At 33.1% G+C, this 21,499-nt stretch overlaps 1 protein-coding gene and 2 pseudogenes across 2 annotated transcripts; 1 reads left to right on the top strand and 2 right to left on the bottom strand.

The window, feature by feature from the left end:
* The first annotated feature begins 373 nt into the window (after positions 1 to 373).
* On the top strand, positions 374 to 3,710 carry LOC146532718 (uncharacterized; annotated as a pseudogene). The gene is made up of 3 exons (XR_014878699.1): positions 374 to 784; positions 893 to 911; positions 1,674 to 3,710. The product of XR_014878699.1 is annotated as an uncharacterized LOC146532718 (transcript).
* On the bottom strand, positions 1,994 to 2,550 carry LOC146532719 (uncharacterized; annotated as a pseudogene).
* On the bottom strand, positions 2,969 to 21,270 carry rictor (rapamycin-insensitive companion of Tor). Its single transcript, XM_085196750.1, has 24 exons — positions 21,050 to 21,270; positions 20,634 to 20,910; positions 20,345 to 20,476; positions 19,215 to 19,447; positions 18,291 to 18,513; positions 17,882 to 18,035; positions 16,689 to 16,793; positions 16,237 to 16,362; positions 15,360 to 16,019; positions 14,613 to 14,801; positions 13,910 to 14,118; positions 13,270 to 13,660; positions 12,837 to 13,060; positions 12,349 to 12,550; positions 11,782 to 12,046; positions 11,059 to 11,599; positions 10,655 to 10,770; positions 10,159 to 10,249; positions 9,344 to 9,493; positions 8,807 to 8,962; positions 8,145 to 8,275; positions 7,323 to 7,670; positions 6,702 to 6,802; positions 2,969 to 6,421 (listed from the first exon to the last, which is right to left on the bottom strand). Exons 1-24 carry the CDS (start codon positions 21,084 to 21,086, stop codon positions 6,191 to 6,193), a joined length of 5,292 nt encoding a protein of 1,763 aa, XP_085052876.1. The 5' UTR covers positions 21,087 to 21,270; the 3' UTR covers positions 2,969 to 6,190.
* Positions 21,271 to 21,499: the final 229 nt, after the last annotated feature.

Here is a 21,499-nt window from a genome sequence, read left to right as displayed (position 1 = left end):
TAGGTTCCCTCTGCCTACCCTGCTGTGTGCGGAATACAACGTGAAGCTGATTTTATTCGTAAATCGAATTAGTCAATAAACAAGTACCTTCCACCTTCCTATATATTATGTATTGTGCGCATTCTATGGTGCGGAACAAAGGTCATTCCATATATAAACAAGTTATCCACGCAACATATACCTAACTTATTCTCGTCGATAGGGTGGTTAAATGTAAGCTTAGGTCGTCGGTTCGTCTCATGAATCATACCCAAGCTCTCCACTTTATACATAAATACTTACTAATATAAATAAATACTTAATGATATGAGTATGAGTATGAACTATTCATATTTTTATGAACATAGGTATATAGATTAGAAATCCTCAAATACACGTACTTACATTTAAAAAATAATAATAAATGAAATTAAATACCAGATGAGTGCCATTATTTTTACATCTTTTCATCATGAATGACATCATTCATGTTCACATTCTATGTAATCAGCTAAAAAATACTTAGTTGATTCTATTAAAGTTGGATAGCTGCCATACATAACGAATCTAACAAAAGATGAATAAAAAGGCAAATCATTACACATTGATTGTAGTACAAATGATTGCATGCCACCATTTTCCGCTGTAATCATCGACCACCACGCCTTCCTATAAAATACAAGTTCAAAGTCATGCAATAGCTAATGTAAGGACACAAGTCGACAATATGCGACGAAACACTGTTTATTTGCTTATGTCGCTTGCTATTTTATTTTGTTTCATAACTTGTACAACTGGATATCAGGTAAATATGAAATATTTATTTGCTAATCAGCAAACATATTTTTTTCTCTCACTATACTCATTTTTGATGTTTATATTTATTGTAATAATATCAACTATTTATTTTCAGATATCTGTGAAAAATTCAGGTCCGTATTCTTTTTAATATCTTTATCATGTAAATATATATTATACTAGCGGACGCACGCAGCTTCGCCTGCTTATTGCTTAAGGGTGAATTCTAATAAACCATGAAACACGAGTTCAATTAAATATTTTTAAGAATCTCAATTTCAAATTTTATAAACATCAGAAGCGATTTAAAGATTTTTCCATACTAACTTTCAACCCCTTATTTGCACCCTTAGGGAGAGAATTCTAGAACACGATGAAACACATATTCAATTAAATACTTTTAAAAATTTTATAAAAATCGGTGCCGATTTAAAAAAAATCTCTACAAACTTTCAACCCCTATTTCACCCCTTTAGGGTTAAAATTTTTCAAAATTCCTTCTTAGTGGGTGTCCAGATTACGAAAGTAAACATATGTCCAAATTTCAAGTTTCTACCATCAGCGGTTACGGCTGTGCGTGCGTCTTACCTCAGTCAGTGAGGACAAGTCCTTTTATATATATATATATAGATATTGCAACACGAATATATTATTATAATAATTAAATAGATATGAATAAAAAACTGAAAAACGTACGTGTCTGGCATTCAATACATAGTATCTCGAAAATTAGCCCCGGGGAAGGCATTGTCTTTACACTAGCTTTTCTCTACCTACCCTGCTAAATGTGGGATACAACATGAAGCCATTCATAAACTGTAACATATAATGTAAACAATTTAGATTTTCAAATACAAAAATATCATTAAAATATTTTTTTTTTGTTTTTCTTTTAGATAGTCGAGATTCTCTTGCACTAAACTCTCTAACTCGAATAAAACGTCAACTTGAAGATTTTGAAACTGATGATTTCTCAACGCCATCAGCGCATCAAAGTGAAGAGGAATCTGGTTTCTGGGATAGGATGGTCAAAATGGCTTTAAGATTATTTAATAAATTCATCGAATGGTTAAATGCCTCCTAATACAACTTATTTCAATATTAATTCAATCAGTATGTACCTCAAATGTACCAGTTAATAATATAAAATGTTTTAATTAATTAAACATTAATATTTATCAGTAGAGTAATACAAAATGGAAATCACGCAATCTGTTTATTTTTCATATGAAGAAGCCTTAAAATACCTATCTGTAATATGTAATGGATTGTTCATTTGGCTTGATAAATGTCTCAAGGTGGCTAGTTCTATGTTATCTGTTGGTTTAGAAAAGGTTTTATTTTCATTTACGTCCATTTCAGATACATTTATAGACTAAAGTAATTGTTTGTATGATGATATTATTGACAAAAGCTTTGCTTGTTAGTGCTGTTTCTGTAATACATTTATCAAAAATAGCCATAATTAATTTATCATTTGGTAGGGATTTACCTCCAGTAGCATCAGTTAGCATATGATATACTTTTTGAAAATAATTTTTTTCAGTACACACACCTGGGGGGTTAACTTCAAAATCTGCTATCAATCGTAAAGCAGTTGATGTTTCGGTTTTGCAGGTCATCTAATCCATGAGAGTCTGTTATAAATTTTGCCCAACTAGCTAGAGGGATAATAGGAGTGTTATTATTACGTTTAGCCTTATTAAGTCGCGCTTTAGTTTCTATCAGTGCTTGAAATAACGTAAAAAATTTGGTATCGATACTTGAAAAATAGCGTCACCATATTTACCTTTATATTTAGATAATTTTACCGTTAAGCATAGGTAACTTGATTTTTCTTTTACCAATGTATTAATAGGAAATTAAGGTTAAATTAATCTGTTAACAAAGTAGAAACATTTAATGATTTAGTCACTGGACACACGGAATTTCTTTTAATTTGTAATACCCACATGTTATTTGATAATATTAAATAATCGGTTTACTTGGTAAAATATAGCCTATACTATAACCTTTTCAGCTATTTGTCGCTCTTAGTTTGACCATTGACAATACAAGCTTTGTAGCATATAAAAAATGTTTGTTTATTGAAATACTTAATATTTCATTATTGTAAACTTAAATAAATACCTACTATAATTTAATGGGAATAAACCAAATTCTTAAAGGTAAGTTTTAAGAAAACAAGAAATTATCATACAAAATTATATAATGATTATACTGTATAATGATATCGAAATGTTGGCTACATATGTTAATAATATTAGTGAAAAATGTTATAACTATGACGTTTTTAAGGAACCAGCTCAATGGCACTCTGTATTTTTAATATATGTATATATAAATAAAAAAAAATATACACTTCAATATACATATATATTGCAACTTCAAAGTGCTGCATGATAACTACTGTGTATTGGTTGTCTTTAACATTTTACCATACTATTCTTAACGACGGAATAACTGACATTATTTTGGATTATATAAATAAAATACCTACACAAAGAGAAAACCCTTAAATTATATACTATAAATGCAGATGTCGAGAGGTTTAACTAGAACAGGGTTTAATGTTTCTAGGAATACTGCAACATATCTTTGAGAATCTTAAATAGAAACAATAAAATCAATCAAGTACATCTAAAGGAAATATAACTTAACCTACACATTACATTGAGACATTTCAATAACAAAGTAATCTAATAAATGTTTAGTGACACCCAATTTGTTTGTAAATATTAATTACTTATTTAATATATCATAAAAATAACAACATGAAACATATGGTACAGGAAGTTGAATCAAATTGCGTGCGAAATTATTTTTCAGTTAAATACTTTTTTATAATATTGTCATAGAAATAGTCGTGATAGTTGTTTATTAAATTGTTATGTTAACAACTGTTAAAAGCAAGTAAAAAAATAAAGTTAAAATTTACAGTAGTTTTACTAAATGGAGTAGAGGAAGATGACAGAGACACTATTGGTTTCTCAATTTCTGGCTATTTAAACTTAACCAGAGTACGAAAATATCTTATAAATATGAAACAATCCTTTGATCGATATTATGATGTGAAATACATCTCCATTGAGCAATAATCGAAGAGTTTATAATTTAGTTTTAACTATCAATAGTTATCACAACTACTTCTATGATTGGTTATTCTGTGGCAATGAACACAATGGTATATATATATATAAAAGGACATGTTCCCACTGACTGAGGTAAGACGCACGCACAGCCGTAACCGCTGAAAATTTGGACAGATGTTTATTTTCGTAATCTGGATATCCACTAAAAAGGGATTTGGAAAAATTTTAACCCTAAAGGGATGAAATAGGGATTGAAAGTTGGTATGGAAAACATTTAAATCAGCACCGATTTTTATGAAATTTGAAATTCAGGCTCTTAAAAATATTTAATTGGACACGTGTTTCATTGTTTATTATAATTCACCCCCTAAGGGTGCAAATAAGCAGAGGAAGATGCGTGCGTCCTCTAGTGTAATATATAAATTGAATATAATATCATTCATCTTGTGCAACACTGTTATATTTGCCCTTTTTAAAATATTTCAGGAGTTGCAATCAACAACATTTGACTTTATTATGTAACCAAGTGAGCGATAATGGGTATCATTTATAATCACTTTAGGTGGGATATATCACTAGAATAATAGGAGATGAATTCTGTCTGAAAAGATGAAAACTTAAATCTGTTGTTATTAGCTATCATTCAGCTAATAACAACAGATTTAAGTTTTTAAGTGACTTATCACTTTACTTACTTATAATATGCGTACGAGTAATAATAAAACATGTAGGCGATATTACTTGATGTTGCTTACAGGAGATTTTTCAATGATTCAGAGTTTTTTCGTATTGGTGTTATTAAATTATAAATAGAGAATAACATTACAATCTCGAACAAATTAATAGTCCAATAGCTGCACAATAATATAAAACAAATTCTTTGCTAATCCAATACGATTAAATGTGATTGGACTCTAAGTTTAGAATATAAATACTTATAATATAAACTATACCGAAAATACCTTAAATTTCTTAAATGGGCGCTAACTATAGGAATAACATAATTATAAATTTTATCTATATACATCATGTTTTGTTTAACAAGAAACACATTAAAACGGGCAGTGAGAAAAATCATTAAAAGGCAGTGGTTCAATTTCATTTTACAACAACATAAGGTACTGAGCTTAGACATGTTAATTTATAATTAGTTAAACTGTGACACTATTATTAGAAAACGTATAAAAAAACTGAACGGACTTGGTACCGCGTTTTTCGGTAACCGTCCAAGCGCTCTGACGCCTAAGCCATATGCCGTTCTTTGGTCAGCCGGTTAAAGTCCCGCTGCATTCAAATATTTATATGTATTCTAAAAATAGATAAAAATGTTAAACATGTGAAACTAAATATTAACACCATACAATCCTAAAGTGCAAAATAATGTTCAATACTGAATTAATATTAAATAGTAGACATTCCAATTATGTATATCATATGAAGCACTTTCAGAGAGATTATTTAAGTTCTAAATGAATACAAAATATGATAATGACAATATTATTTACTAAAAAGAAAATAATTCCAAGAGTTTATAATTAAATGTTGTTAATAGAGGCTTCCCTAATAATAGTATAATAACATGTTTAGTGGAAAACTGGATACAAAACTATAAAATAAATTGACTTTTGTAATGTAAATAACAATCAGAGATACTACCAATGGTAATAAAAACTCCAAAGTCAAACTATGAAAATTAAATAGTAAATAAAAGAAAATTATAGAATAACTATATAGCGCCCAATTTACAATATATACATACATACATATTCAAACTAGTGCACAAAATTAAAGAGCATTATGAATATAGTCTTTCTTATAAGTAAATAAGCTAGTTTAGTAGTATACAAATCACAATATATATTACTGGAAAGGATTCGGATTCGCAATAGGGATATTGATAATTTTTGAGGGTTACGCTGTTTCCCACATAAGCAGAGTATGCAGAGTGAACCTAGTGTTAAGACACTTTATCTTTCTTTTGAAAGTGTTGGGTAGCTAAATTCAGTGTCTCACTTTGTTTTATTAATGTAATCGACGTATCTAAAAATGATTCATTTTACATTACGGAAAATATTGTTTTCCTAACGTATCGGATTCGGCACACAAGATCAATAATGTGGTAAGTTTTAATAAAATAATTTTCATACAAATGCTTTTATCGTTAATGCATTTAAAGTATTATTATTTAGTTGAAACAATATTTCTTTTAACAAAAAAAGGTACATAAAACATACTTAAGTAAACTCAACATCCCTATTACAAAAAAAAAGAGAAATAACGAATCAAATAATTTTACAAATACAAATTTTCATCAACTAGTACTATTGAGTTGTTTGTATAGATGTTTTTAATGGGGGATGTCTTGCCAATATGGCGGCCGGTTCGGACTGAAAACATTCAAAGTTTGTGTCTAGGAATAGTTCTTGTAATATTCGTCTGGCGTACAGCATGTAGGTATCTCTTGATAATAGAGCACACACGTCTGAATACATACAAGGACTCCTGAATATATCTGGGTGGCGTTGTTTCAGAGACAACAGTGCTGATCGCCCCTGAAAATATAATTAATACTTTTATAGATTCACACTATATCCCACGTATATATCTATATAGACAGAGTACACCTGGTGTTAAGACTCAAGAATTTAAGACAAGGGGTATTGAATCGCAGAACTCAACCCCGATTTATGTATTGTTACCAGAGCGATGAAACGAAAACAATTTTTCTCCCCCATTAGAAATCAAACCCACAACCGTCGCGTTTATAGTCAGCCGCGATGCTTCTGTGCCACAAGGGCCTCGAAAACCTTATATTTAAATAAGAAAACTAACCTGTTTAAGATGTATGGGATTAGACATAAAGAGTACGTGTTGCAATAGTTGCGCCTGCGCTCCGCCGGTCTCGCAGTGACCGCTCGGTGGACTTTCTAGTTCTAAACAACACATATATTATATTTGAAATTAGTAACATTTCAAAAGTCATTCTACACTAAGGAAAATATTTTTTTTTTTAAATGTATAAAAATTTTTACTTAGTAGTTTCCAATAGTTACAATTCTAAATATAGATTATTAATTTGGTTAGTTTCATTTAAAACGTGTAAAAATCGCGAAAATGAAATATCGTGTAAAAATATATAATTTGTAACAATTAATTAAGGAATTTGAATGTACGTAGTTGGTAAGGAACGTATGGCTGTTAATGATTAGAACGCAAGAGCGGTTTCAAAGAGGCGTGGCTTCCGGCCCCGCGACTTTCAAATTTTTATACGTTTTTTAAAAATGTATTTAAAAAAAATAATAAAATCAGCTTCACACTGTATCCAGCACACAGGCAGGCAGTGAGAGGGTCTTAACAGTAGGTTGCCTCAGCCTACTTCGCTGTATACGGAATACAGCGTAGAACTAAAAAGTATATGACATGTTGTGGTTAAAAAGTATATGAACGCTTTACCTGCAAAGAAAGCTTCTCGCAGTTCGTGAGACGATGGCGGCCTTGTCTTCACACACGCTAGACAATCGCCCGCTGAGTGTCTCCACACTTTGCTCGACCCGCGACCACCTCCGACACTAATCGAATGATCGTCCTTCCCACTATCGATTTTCTTCTCGATTTCTTTATTTGTATCGTTTTCTTTATCCTTTTTGTTTTCGATATCGACTTTAGTGGTATCCGTTGTCAATTTGGCACTTTCGCTCCGTGATTTCGGCTCAGGCGTGTTTGTTATGGTTGCAGTCGTTAACGTAGAAGTACTCGACGTTGTACGAACGTTTGTTATTATTGAAGACGTTAGTTGAACATCTAGAGGGAAATTTATAGAAATGAAAATCATTTAAATGCGATTGTGGATTTGATCTCCACTTAGGGGAATGATAGTATTTAAATAATATTTTCATTTATCCGCTGCTGTAGACAAATCAATTCCGCCATTTAACACAACGATACTAGATTCCCCCTCTGCCTAGTCTACGAAAAAAGCATGAAGCTAAACAAAAGCATTTAACGAGTTCGGATATGAACGTAAACGTAAATAATTTGTACAATTTTAATCATTAGAGGTCGTGGTGGCACATTGACACAGCTTCTGATTGTAAACAACGATTGTAGGTTCGATTCCCACTCGGGGGATCAAGACAAGACTCGTCGTCAAATTACGCCATTGAAAACGGAATTAAAACTACGGTGCGTGGGAAACGGAGTGTTCTCATATTAAATTACTGTCTACCCTTCTATGGGAAGCTACAAAAAAAAAAGAAAAACCTATAAGGATTTTACCTTTAATATTTAAATGATGGGTATCGGGAGTGCGCGTTCTGTTGTCCATCGTGGTGTACTCACCGAGGGAGGACCCACCTCTATTACCACCTTTGTCGCCATCAGCCTCCATCTCTTTTTCTTCGTTTTCCCTATTAAAATAAAATTATGTGTCAATATTATAACTTCACGTTATATCTTGTCATGTTGCCAGAAGGAAATGAAAATATTAAATATTTCATAGCCCTGAGTGGGGATCGAACCCACAACCGTTACACACGACTTATTTATTGAATGGGAGAGCGCATTGGATTTGTTGTATAGCTAAAGCTTGATATTCCTTTAAATGGTCGCGTAAAACAAGTGAATTCTAAAATTATGTATGCAACATGCAATATCTCAAATTCATATGGAAATCAGAGAACTTCTAACGTTTTAACTTTTTATATAATAGATAAAACAGTGAAGCAGAAAAAAACGCTTTTTTTCAGCTTTCAACGGTAATGTGCTCGATTCCCACTCGGGCCAATTAAATATTTTAATTTTCTCGCTCTTGTAACAAAGCCAAGCGCGACGTTTAGTTCCGCCAATCAACTCGCAGTACTTTGAAAATTCGGTAAATTCATAAACATGAACGGAGGAGGATAAAACCAATAAAACTAAACTAAATAAATAAAACTCACGCAGGAAACAATTCCATTAGATTTCTTGGCAAACATATGCCCATGTAGTATAGAAGTCGGGGCCCCGGCGGTATCGCTTGCACCTTGTGCGACGGGGCCGACACGCGCTGCGAGCTCTCGCCGCGGGAGAGGGGCTTCCAGTCGTATTCTAGTAAACTGTATACATTACATTAGATAACAGTATTGTTTCTTAATTATTAATTAAAATTACTTTTTGAAAACATGTAAAAAATTTTACGTAGCGGGACTCGAACCCGAAACTCCTGGGAACAATATTAGCGTTCTGACCACTGAAGTTTTTTTGATTAAGCTACATACGTCGAAATTCTGTCGAGGGAGTCCCGTTCTACGTTAATTTTTTTATACATTTTCTAAAATATTTTGTTATTCTTGAAATGTCGTGGAATAACATGGAGAAAATTTACAGACTGATTGTCTCTAGAGTTTTATCACTTTAAAAATAACCTTACACTTATTAATTTGGCTATAATATAACAATAAGTTTAAGCGAGGGAATCTTTAACATTTTAATCTTACCTTAGCTTAGTCATCCTTTCTCTTGTAGATTTGGCTCTATCCCGAAGAGACGAGAAAGGCTTTGCCCTTTGATTTGAATCGCAGGGTAACCAGCTAATAACGTCTATATCGGAAGACCCCATAGCGGCACTTTCTGACACGTAATGTGGCCTAAATATAATTTATTATTTAATTTATATAATCCAATCAAATATTATATAATTTACTATTTAGGGTATTATCATTACATTAGGTAAAGGGATGTATGTGTGTGTGTGTATGGTTGTCGATCAAGTGGGACATTATGAGACAAAGGACGAAAGTGATGTTATGATATTTAGGACCCCCTATTTAGGACCTTGGTCCTAAATATCATAACATCACTTTTCAAAATATAATATACAAACATCATTCCGGAACTGCTGTTTTAATTTAATAGTTTTCTAAGTGTAAAAATGCAAATCATATCATACCAGCGGTAACAAGAACAGAGGCGAGATCAAAAACTCTTGAAATCCGCATGACATAATTTAAGTAAGGCCTCGTACAGCCATATATATTATACTACTACTACTATTCACATATATAAATGATAACATGTAGTATTAGGCATTGCTCGACATTCAAATAATTGTAATCAATCAATGAGGATTCGTCACTCGTGGAAATTAATTATTTTCGCTGTAGTAACAAGATACGGCGTAGCGTCAAAAGTCAATGTTAGAAAATTGGGCGCAGCGTGAAGAGCAGAATGTCTTAACATTAGGTTCAGTAGGCCTACTGTATGCGGGATACAGCGTGAAGCCTAAAAAAAGTAATTACTAAAAAATAATCACCTTCTGTGTTTATTCAAAGATTGGAGTGTCGCATATCCACTTAAATCCATCTGAGTGGGAGGCGAGGTGGCCACCTCTGGCGTCGTAAAACCTGACAAAATTATAAAAATATGTAATGTAGCTTAAAATTTGCTAGCGATAGAAGTGTTGTATGAAACAACATTTTATTTATATATATGTCACCGTAAGATTATAAACACTGTCCGTTTATAATTTTACTTGGAAAATTGTAAACTATCGAAAAATTGTAAACTCTTCAACGCTGGCTCTTATGGGTCGTTTTATATTTATTTGCAACATCGACCAATACGCATGACTCGTCTTATGGTGACATATATAACACAAAATTATGTATATAGTTTTTTTTGGAATATTATTAATCTTTACGCTTCTCCCGCGTAAAACATTGTTAAGACACTATCGTTTTTTCGTCCATCCCGCTAATACTTTAATCATAAATTATACAGCTTGTAATATAATTAATAATAATACTAACTAGATGTAGAAGTCCGCCGTTGCGTTTCGGTAATGCGCGGCCGCGACGTCACCGTACTCTTCATGCCGTAGAGACTTGAGGACGACGGGATAGGGCTCAGCTTTAACACGCGGTCACTGTAAATTGTATTTATTTCGTAAGTAGGTAAACCTATAGTGATTGGACGATTCTCTTTTGCTAAATAAATCAGTCTTTAAAATATTTGTTCTGTGCACTGTTGTAAAAATCTCACTATGAAACAAGTAAGACAAATTTTCTTATATGTCAAGTAATAATAGGTGATCCCACGGTCTAAAGGTAAAGTGTGTGTTAGAATAGATAACGGAGCCACCTTCAAAATGTTCAGAAAATAAATGTCACTCCGGTAAAAATTTTTCCATTTAAAAATTTAAATTCATACTTACGGAATAACATATTTTCCGAGAAAAGAATCGCAACTGCTCACACCACTAGTGCTAGACTCACTAGTATTTCTTACACGGCCTTCGTGAGCGTGATCCAAAGAGTTCATTCTTCCTAAACGATTTTCTATATGCATTCTATACGGACCGCGTTCGTAACTAGAACAGTCTCTTAAAATATCGACCGTTCGAGATTCAGTTAACGAACGTTCATGAGAATTGGACCCTTGAGTTGGTAGTGTGTGGGACTTTCTTTTATCTGCTCGTTCTAGAAAGTTAGTTTTGTGGTCGACGACGTCATGGTCCTTTTCGTGATCAACGGATATTGCTCCTATTGTTCGATTTAATTTCGTATTATCTGAGTGAAGGCTTTCAGCCATACTTTGGTCGGTGTGGTCAGAGTGTTCACTCACATCTAAATCGAAGAACCGTCGGTCGGGTGACGTCACATATGTATTATCATTCGGGTCTATAATTTGGGCGAAATTTTCATCTGGTATAACTGGAAACTGATCGTGTCTTGTGTGTCTTACACATACCCACCCTAGTAAATAAAAAACATAGTTAAGTGAACTGTTACACAGCAAATATATTTAATGTTTAAAATGGTATTACTGTAGTAGTATAGTACAGTGGAATGTATTTTTAACTCATCATACATGGGATGACGAATTCCATGCTTATATAGTAAGTAAAATAATGTATATAGGCATGTATATAACTTACCAAGATCTGATAGCAAATTCGCACCGTCATACGTACTACCTACTAGGCCGAGTACATAAAAAGCTGTTGCTCTCACAGAGTACACTGGACTATATTTGGCTAGTCTCACTATGTGAACTGGAATGGAATCTTCTAGAAAGCCGTTACTCAAATTCATTAGTTGTTGTAGTCCTTGTGGAGTCACTGCGGTATTGCCAACCGCCCACAGAGATGCTTTTAGATCAACTATTTCTTGTTCTGTCACACATTTCTTCTTTTGAAGAATCTGTTTAGTTGGAACTTATTATATTGATTATTCGTGTTCGATTTTTTTTAACATAATATATATGATAAGTCAAATAAGCCAAAAACATTTATTTCCTGGAAATGACTCCAAAAAATCAAAAAAGGTTTTTAATAGAAAACCAAACCCTGTATCTACTTATATTTAATTATTATTAACAACAATCACTTTATATTTTTCACTATCTCACTGGTCGATTATTGGACACTAACACACAAGTCGTTCAGCCTTTTTCACAAATTATTAGCTGTCTCATCTACTTCTTAAACTATCCAAATCATTACCTTATAATGGTGTGGTAAACTAGCCGCTAGTAACCCTTTAATGAATGTAGGCGGTACATTATTCCTAGATACACATAAAGATGCCATTGTTGATAAAAGGTGAGGAGGAGGTCTGGCTGTTCTTCGAGCTGAACGTGGCCTTCTAGAACCTTCTGATATAGTTAACGCGTCATGGACCACTGCCTCTACTAGACGGACATATCTAAAAAAATAATTGTTTAGGAATATTTTTTCAGCAGTGTAGGCAGAGTGAATCTGGTGATATGAAACTCCCTTCCCCACGCTCCGCATATATTTAAGACATTGCGTGATGAGTAGTGGAACCAGACGCCACACTTTGTCTTCTTTCCGAAGCGAGGATATAAAAATAATTCATTCCCGTGAGTGGCAATCGAATCCACAACCTCCACGTTTACAATCAATCCATTGTCTGTATGAGTGTCAGGATCGGTATATAGGCTTAACACTGTATATCAAACTAAGCTCACCTGTAATTATATGATTTATTCCAAAAGTCCAAATGCTTTTTAACAAAGGTTATAGCATTAGAATCTGCCGTTTGCGCCGCAGCTGATACTTCTAATCCAAGCCATAGTAAATAGCCTCGATCGCCTACTGCTGAGAAGTCTAAGGTAGAAGGCTCCGCTGTTTTATCCAGACGACAATTTTGACTTAAAATATCACGCATTGTCATCAACTTTTCTAAATAAATCTGTAAAATTAATCTCAATGTTAATGTTTTCTTAGCTTCACGCTATATCTCCAACATAACGATTTATAGAAATTTTTATATTTGATTTAAATAATAATTTAATTACGCTTGTGAATTTTATTGGCTCGCCACAGAATGTCGCGAAACCATAAAAATGCTTTGCTAAGACTGCTACCGAAAAATTAAAATCAATATTTCAAAAAAAATACCGGCACACTATAAGCCTCCTCCAAAATGGTCAAAGCGCATTTGACAACGGCCTTAGATTCATCCTTCACTTGTCCGACCAGCATCTGTAAGGCCCAAGTGTCCATATCTACTCCGCCTGCAGTATCATCATCTCTCTGCGTGAACTTCCAGTTATCTTGAACGATATTCTTCTTTAATTTGGTCTTTCTACGTACTAAGTCTCTTGATTTACGCGAAGCTCGCAGTAGTACATTCAGGAACTGTGTTGCGTACAATCTTGACGCTTGTATGTGACAAGTCAATGTTTTGGCAAGAATGTCCCTTGGACTCGAGTCCAGTGTGTAATCTAAACTCGATATAACTAATTTCACGTAACAGCTGTGATGGGTTTTAATCGATAGTTCTAGAAGGCTGTAAAAAATCGAAATAAGTAACATGTAAAATTTTAAACGTATTTTCTCAATTGAGTTTATGCTAAAATTTTAGGGAGAAGAATGCAAGAGAGATCTAAAAGGCTGTTGTTAGAGACCTCGAAAAGGGTGTATGAATCAGATCTTTTGTTTTTACTATGGTAAAATTAATGTGCGGCTACCATGTTATTCCGTACGCGGTATACATCGTGAAGCTACAAAAAAATATTTCTTTTCATTTTAAACTTACTTTTCATATAGCTTAGTTTGCTTAAACAACTTAAGTCCAGTATATGAATGACACAATTGTCCAATAAACAGGAAATACATTTGACACATAGTGTTACACATGTGTTGAGGACTGAAGAGGCACTCGTGTGCCTTTTTACCGGTTTCAATTGCTTCAATTTGTCGACTGACATCACTGAAAAAATCTTCTAGGAGTCTTTGGGAATCAACCTAAAAGTATAAATTATTTTAAAGCTTATTTGCATAAAAAAATATTATCCTAAATGGTTTTTTTTTAATTTACGAGATGAAGTGAAATGAAAGCAGTGAACATTCCGTTTATGTGGTATAAATATGAGAGCTTATCTCATTGTCAGGTTTGCGTGGACAAAATTCCAACATGTAGAGTAGTAAAGGTATTATTTATTATATTTATAATTTAAATTATTAAAATAAAAGAGGTTGTCTAACTGTAACGACGGTTGTGTGTACGATACCCATTCGGGGGTATGAATTATTATAATTTTCTCGTTCTGATATGAAGAGAAAGCGCAGCATTGACTTCCGCCACTAAATACGTAATTTCTCGACTATTAAGCTTTAATTGGTAATGTAACAATATAACAATTGCTGTAACATTAAGTTTCCTCTATTAACCCCAGGGTTACCAGTATTTATTCGTGAAAAAGCGTGAAGCTGATTTTAACAATACTGTTTTTACTTACATCATTATGCCTTAAAAGATGTCGAATTAGTTGACAGCCAGCGCGAGTAGCAGAATGTCCATTGCAAGTAGTCGACAAATCCGTGTGAGAATATTTATTAGAGGATGGTTTCAGGTAGTTTATAATACGACAGACCCATACTCTGTGGCCACTGTCGTTTAAGTTTAACAAAAGCGCACTCTCAGTTTCCTATAAACGACAAAGATTTTAGATATATTTTCTAGACTTATTGATAGCAAATATCCTGGTATGAAATTGGATAAAGAAAAAAAAAATCTAATAAAAAAATGTTGTTTGTGTTTTGTCATGTTTTGTTTAGTACCAATGAAACACATGTTTTATACAGCAATACGTTAATACAATTTGTTTTACTTTTTTTTATGCATCACTACTTATGACGTCAACTGATCGAAACTTCGATTTGCTCGGTTTGTGTTGACCACAAAATACAGTTTATTTTTATATATTTTTGATTACCAAGCGTCACCTCCCAACTCGAAATTCAGTTATTTTTATTATACTTTCGTGTTAAGGCTACAGAAAAGCTTTCTTTCAAATAATTTTGTCCAGTAGTTTCTATCGTATTTTTTTTACATTGCATAAAAAATAACTAGATTTAAACGTATTATAGGAACCTTAATATACTTTAAACAGATTCTGTTTCAATTACAATTCAAAGTGTTATTTTGTGGGACTAATTACAGACACCAATAAATATTTCAGTAACTTACTCATTTTGAAACTAACCTTTAATATCGTGCGAATAATTTCCCAATTCCACGTATTGCCATCTTTATTTTGCAAAACACAGGAGGACCGAATGAGACTATCGCTATCCCTTTCAAACAAACTGAAAAATTTCGCTGATTTCGACACTTTACTAACAGCACCACTGGTCCTTGAACTAACACTTTTACTTTTCACCAACGCACTAACATTCCTAGTTGGAACATCTGCTCTTGAACCTACACTGTGACGTTGCTTTGGTTCCATTTCCGTATCAGACTCATTAAGGAACTCTATACTATCTTTGTGTAAATGTTGTTTAGGTTTAGCCATATTGGCATTATCTTTCTCTTTGCGACTTTTTGATGAATCTTCCATTTTGGTTTGATATGCCCCACTGCAATATTGTATTATATGGTCTAGGAACAGACTGTTACTCGCTGGCCGCGCTTCGAGCATGGAGTGGAGTCTCCTTAAAGCAGCCACAGCAGCTAAAGCTTGAGGTTTTCCAGCAGATGCCTGAGCTATTAACGATGGTAAGGCAGGGGTCACACTGGATATTTGTGGTGGTAGGAACAAATGTATTAAATGTAACAACTGACCAAGTAACACGGTAGCCCTGACTGATATAAAAGTGTCACTTGTTACAATCACCTCAGCTAATCCATCGAGAAGTCCAGCCTGAAAATGTATTCACTTTTAATTGATTATACAGAGAAGAGCATAAAAAACACGTAAATATATAGTAGAAATGTTATCTATTATTTTCTTTATTATTCATCATTATAGACTAGTGTTATCTAGATTTTTTATTACAACAGTATTTTTTTTATAATATTAAAATAATATTTTTTACCGTATAGAGTGGTAAGCGAGTATTATTTAAAAACCATCTTACCTCTAAGAAACACTGAAGTAAAAGAGCAAGATGAATTTCAAGTATATCAGGACCAGTGGCACCGAGATGTGGCAAAATAGCTATACCTTCGGCTGCGACGAAACCCTCGTTTAAGCGCCAAGAATCCTATAATATATTTAATAATTAAAAGGGATATTACAACTCGACGACGATTCGATCACAATAAAAAAAAAATACAATATAATTTTTTTATCAAATTAACAAGTTCTACAAATATGGATTTAAATCTAATATTTTCATATTATTTATTGCCATAAATTTCTTTGAATATTAAATTAAAAAAATATCATAAAAAGAAATAATTGTGCTATGTTTAAAAAGAATCTTTTATTCATATCTGTTCTTAATTAGGGGTAGATTCGGATAAGGTATAATGTATTTTACTACTCCAGTTTGAAATTGATATGTACATAACATATTATAAAACTCACTTGAAAATCAGATGGGTCGATGGCATCTAAAGCTACTGAAATTTCATCTGTCCATTCTGGCTGAGGCAAACCAACTAGTTCATACAGTAAATCCAAAATAGCTTTCTAAAACAAAACATAACATTTGATTCAGTATTAAATTTATTTCTAGTTATTTATACAATAAAATATTCAGTTCAGTATTTTTATAGGATTAGGAATATTAACAGTATGTAGACTACAAGCAAAACACTGTAACATTTGGCCATGAAAGATTGGAACAAAGCAGTTATGACCTCTAACATAGCCCTACTGTCATCAACCTAGTACCAAGTCCTACACTCTCTATGCGATATTAAGAGGTATGAGATTTAAGATTTTATTATAATTAACGATTTAAAGATGTTTCCATACAAACTTTCAATCCCTTATTTGTACCCCTTAAGAGGGGAATTCTAAAAAAACATGAAACACATATTCAATGAAATATTTTTAAGTCTTAATTTCAAATTTTATAAAAGTAAGTGGCGATTTAAAAAAAAACCATACAAGCTTTCAACCCCTACTTCATCCCTTTAGGGTTATAATTTTTCAAAATCCCTTCTTAGTGCATGTCGAGATTACGAAAATAAACATCTGTCCAAATTTCACGTTTCTACCATCAGCAGATACAGCTGTGCGCGCGTCTTAGCTCAGTCAGTGGGAACATGTCCTTTTATGTATATTCTAATCTATATAAGTAAAACAATTATGTAATAGCATGCTGTGTTTTCCTTTATATACAAATTGTAATAATTTTAATACAATGTACAACTACATTTTTTTTTTGTATTGCATGTGTTAGTATTATAAGTATTATTGTAACAACTGCTGGTTAACCTTTTACAAATAAAATAAAATAAATATGTAGATCTAATTCAAGCAGGAAGTGGAGAACTGTATATCTTGACACTATGTTCTGTCTACTCTGCTATAAGCGGGATAAGTCATGAAGTTGGTTTTTTTATTTTATATCAGTTTTGTACATTACCTAGTAGATTATTTTGTCTGTTAGTCTAGATGATATCTAATGCTTAAAAAAAACAAACGTTTTACAAAATGACATCAGTAACAGTTAATAAAAATATGGACAGTGGGATAGCGTGAAGCTGAAAAAAAAAACAAAACATACGACGATACGAAAAACGAACATAGGATACAAACAGCATACTCACTCGGACCTCCAGCCGGGGCAGGTATAGGGCTGCCACGAGGGCTCGCAAACCGCCCGTGCTGCACGGATGACAGAAGTGCAAGAGGCCGGGCCAACTGCGCAGGACGCAAAGCAGCGCTAGCCGACTGCATGTAAAACGCATTTCACGTTCGTCTCTGAAAACGTCGAAACAATTTTTTGATTGTTTTATGTATCTTCATGATAGACTCCGTTCCCCACTTTCCGCCCAATAGAAATGGAAATAAGTCATTCCCCCAAATAAGAATCCAACTCACAGCCAACGGGTTACAGTCATTATTAAAATATTTCTCAGTCATTATTTAATTATTTTCTCTATCCTTAGTGTGGAATAGCACTTGAAAGATGTAGAAAAAGATTTATCAATGCAATTAAATTAATTTATAAATTACCTGCTTGAATCCGAACCAGCGGGCTTAAACTGAAAATCACAATATGGTGAATTGAGACATGTCAAGTCTATCCTAGCCGCTACACGTGACTTGGGGTCATTTAAAGTATGCAATAGGACTCCGCACAAGGCCTCCGCCATTCGAGGTGTGGCACATTCAGCTAATTGCCTCGTGACCGCGGTTACACCTCCACAGTTAATAAACAGATCTGGATTAAGAACACCTGAAAATAAATATTTGTAATAAATTAAATCGTTTTTTTAGATTCACATTGTACCCTGCATATAGCAGGGGTGGCAAGGGAAACCTAATATAAATTTTTGTTGCCTATTTTCCGCCCCATTTTTGAGACATTGCATTGTGAGTGGACAAATTGTACACTTTGTTTATTACTATAGCAAGAGGAATGAGGGTAATTCATTTCCTCAAGTAGGAATCGAACCCACAACAGTTGTGTGTCGTCAGACACTGTACAATAGATGAGTGTGATTGAGTGTGTGATAACAATATGCTAGAGATTAGTGATTTCACTAATCTCTAGCATATTGTTATAAGCATGAAGGGTATACAGAGGACCTAGAATTAAGGAATCATTCATTTTTCAGTTTCTGTCCTTTTAGTATCACTAATACTATGTCTGAGTATCAAAACCTAATGCTTCAGTTTCTCCTACCAAACTTAAAAAACAAATATTTTTAACATTATCACTTCTCTAAAGTAAAATTGAATCCACAACAATCACATATACAGCCAGATATTTTATCACTACATCATGATGGCACATGTCACTGATATAGGTCAAAATACTTACATACTTTAGGAAACCCGGTGGCCAGTCTACTACTCGTCAGTGTCTCAGGCTGTACTATTTCTAGCTACTGTTTCTAGCAATATGTGTTGCATTGTAATTAAAAAAAAACTTACAAATTTCAGCCAAAGTAGCGATAGCCGGTCTGGCCAATCTATTACTACTGCCATCACCAGCTGTGCCAGCCCTGGCCACAGCGGCCAGACATCGGAGAAGCCCAGGGTCTATGTATGCAGCGCGATGTCGTCTTTGTCCATGCTCTATAGCGCCTACAACTGCTATTACTCGTCTAACAACTTTTAATGCTTGAGCACGTTCCTCTTCATTGTGGAGCATAAGGTCCATGGATCTACATAGATAGACATTGTTATAAATTTAATTTGATTTTGTGACACCATCGTAGTGCAGCTTTACAACATCCGACTGTTAATGCACAAGTTGTGGATTAGATTCCCACAAGGGGAGGTAAATTAATTTATTTTTACTCATTATTCTCACTCAAGACAAAGCGCAGCATCAAGAGAGTTTGCGGCTTAACATGGAATGCTTAGTATATTCTTTTTATAAAAAAATATATTTCATAATAGAGAAGAATAGGACAGGAGAATTTAATTGACGGTGTTGTGGATCAAGGGCACAAGGCCACTGTTTGATTCCCATTCGAGTAAGTGAAATATTAAATATTTTTAAACCTCAAGATTGAGTTCTGCCACTTTAACACACTATGCATCTAGAATTTTTGTGGGGCATGAAAGTGACCTAATGGGAACTGGAGTGTTATCTCTGCATACTCTACTATATGCAAAATACTCCCTGCAGTATTTAAAATACAAGATTTTTGTATAATATTTAGAAAAGTGGTCTGTATAAATATATCACAATTTTTTTTTCCACCTTTTTGCTGAATCCTGTATGATAAAGAGAACCTAATGTTGTTACAGTCTGTTCATCACTTTGTGTCTAAATTTTTTTTTTCCTGTTAAACGGAAGAACTCAATGCTGTACCTTTACCACAGCGGGAAAATAAAAGTAATTCATACCTTCAAACCATAATGGCCTTAGAATATTTAAAGAGATTTCTTTAAGCTGGCAAATTATATGGCAAAGTTGTTCAAGAAAAAAGATGGAGGACTCAAACACAACTACCATGTTTGCAGTCAGATAGATACTGTGCCAAAATAGACTTTATTCAGATATTTTTAAGTAACATCTTAAGTGCTCATTATAGATACTATTCATGTCACACCTTATAATAAGATATGGTAGCTTTAGTGTATTGAAAGTAGCCACATCACTTTCTGTTTTGATCAGATATCTCAGCACTCTCAAAGCAGCAGCTCTTATTACCATAGATTCATCCACAAGACTAATACGAATACTGTAATTTAAATTAAAAATATTAATAGTAATTAATATATAATCTAGTGTAAATATAACATACAACAAGTACAACACTCAACTTATTTAATAATATACAAAGGCTGTGATTATTTTATTTGTTTCATAAATACATGATTTAATTCCAGTTTACTTACCATGTCATTAGTTCATCTGCAGTGAATCCTAAATTACTTCTGTCTTCTTTATTAAGTAGAGTGACTAATGCTTCTAAATAAGACCATCTATAACTGTCAGAACTACTTTTATGAACTCTAAAACCTAATCTGAATTCTGACGGTAAATTCTTGTTTGTTGGAGATATATCATTGTGGAATGATTTTTTTGAATACAGACCTTGTATTATTTCTATAATATTCTCTTCAGGAGTTTTATTTTTAGTGTCTAACCTAAATGTATCGCCACCATGTTTACCTGAAATAATATCGATTCTTCAAAGGAAATCACACACTGTTATAATTTATTATATACACTTATTAACCGCAAAACACTTAGAATATACTTTATAACATTATTTGGGATGTAAACTTAAATAATCTTGAAGAATATTTACCTTTTCTACGACTCAACCTATTTTCAAATCCAGCCATTATAACATTTTTGCAGTGCAATTAATTTTATAACTAAAGTAATTTCACTTTTGAAATGCTGAAAACTGCTAGAAGATTAAACAATTACTTTAGTTGTCCACATATTATGAAAAAAATATTTTCATATTAATCCTGTTTGTACCTTTTAATTGTTATCGTGGGACGCAACTCACGCATTGTAAATTTGACATATTATCTATAATCTGTGGAATATGGTTGTCTGATGTCGATATTTGAGTTTTGATACCGATTCAAGAGAAAAGTAAGATTAAAAATATCGATTGATGCAGTATGCATGAAATGTTATAATTTAATATCATAGAATTACAAAATAAAGAAAAATGAAAATAATGAAGCACTTGATCAGGTACATTAAAAGATTTTGCGGTGCAAAAATATTTCATTAAAATTTG

This window comes from Heliconius melpomene, chromosome 13 (genome assembly GCF_056956725.1).
Source record: "Heliconius melpomene rosina isolate 202511_hmr_F chromosome 13, ASM5695672v1, whole genome shotgun sequence".
Lineage (NCBI taxonomy): Eukaryota > Metazoa > Arthropoda > Insecta > Lepidoptera > Nymphalidae > Heliconius > Heliconius melpomene.
Note: the sequence above shows the minus strand (reverse complement) of the source record. Positions and strands in the feature narration are given on the sequence as shown.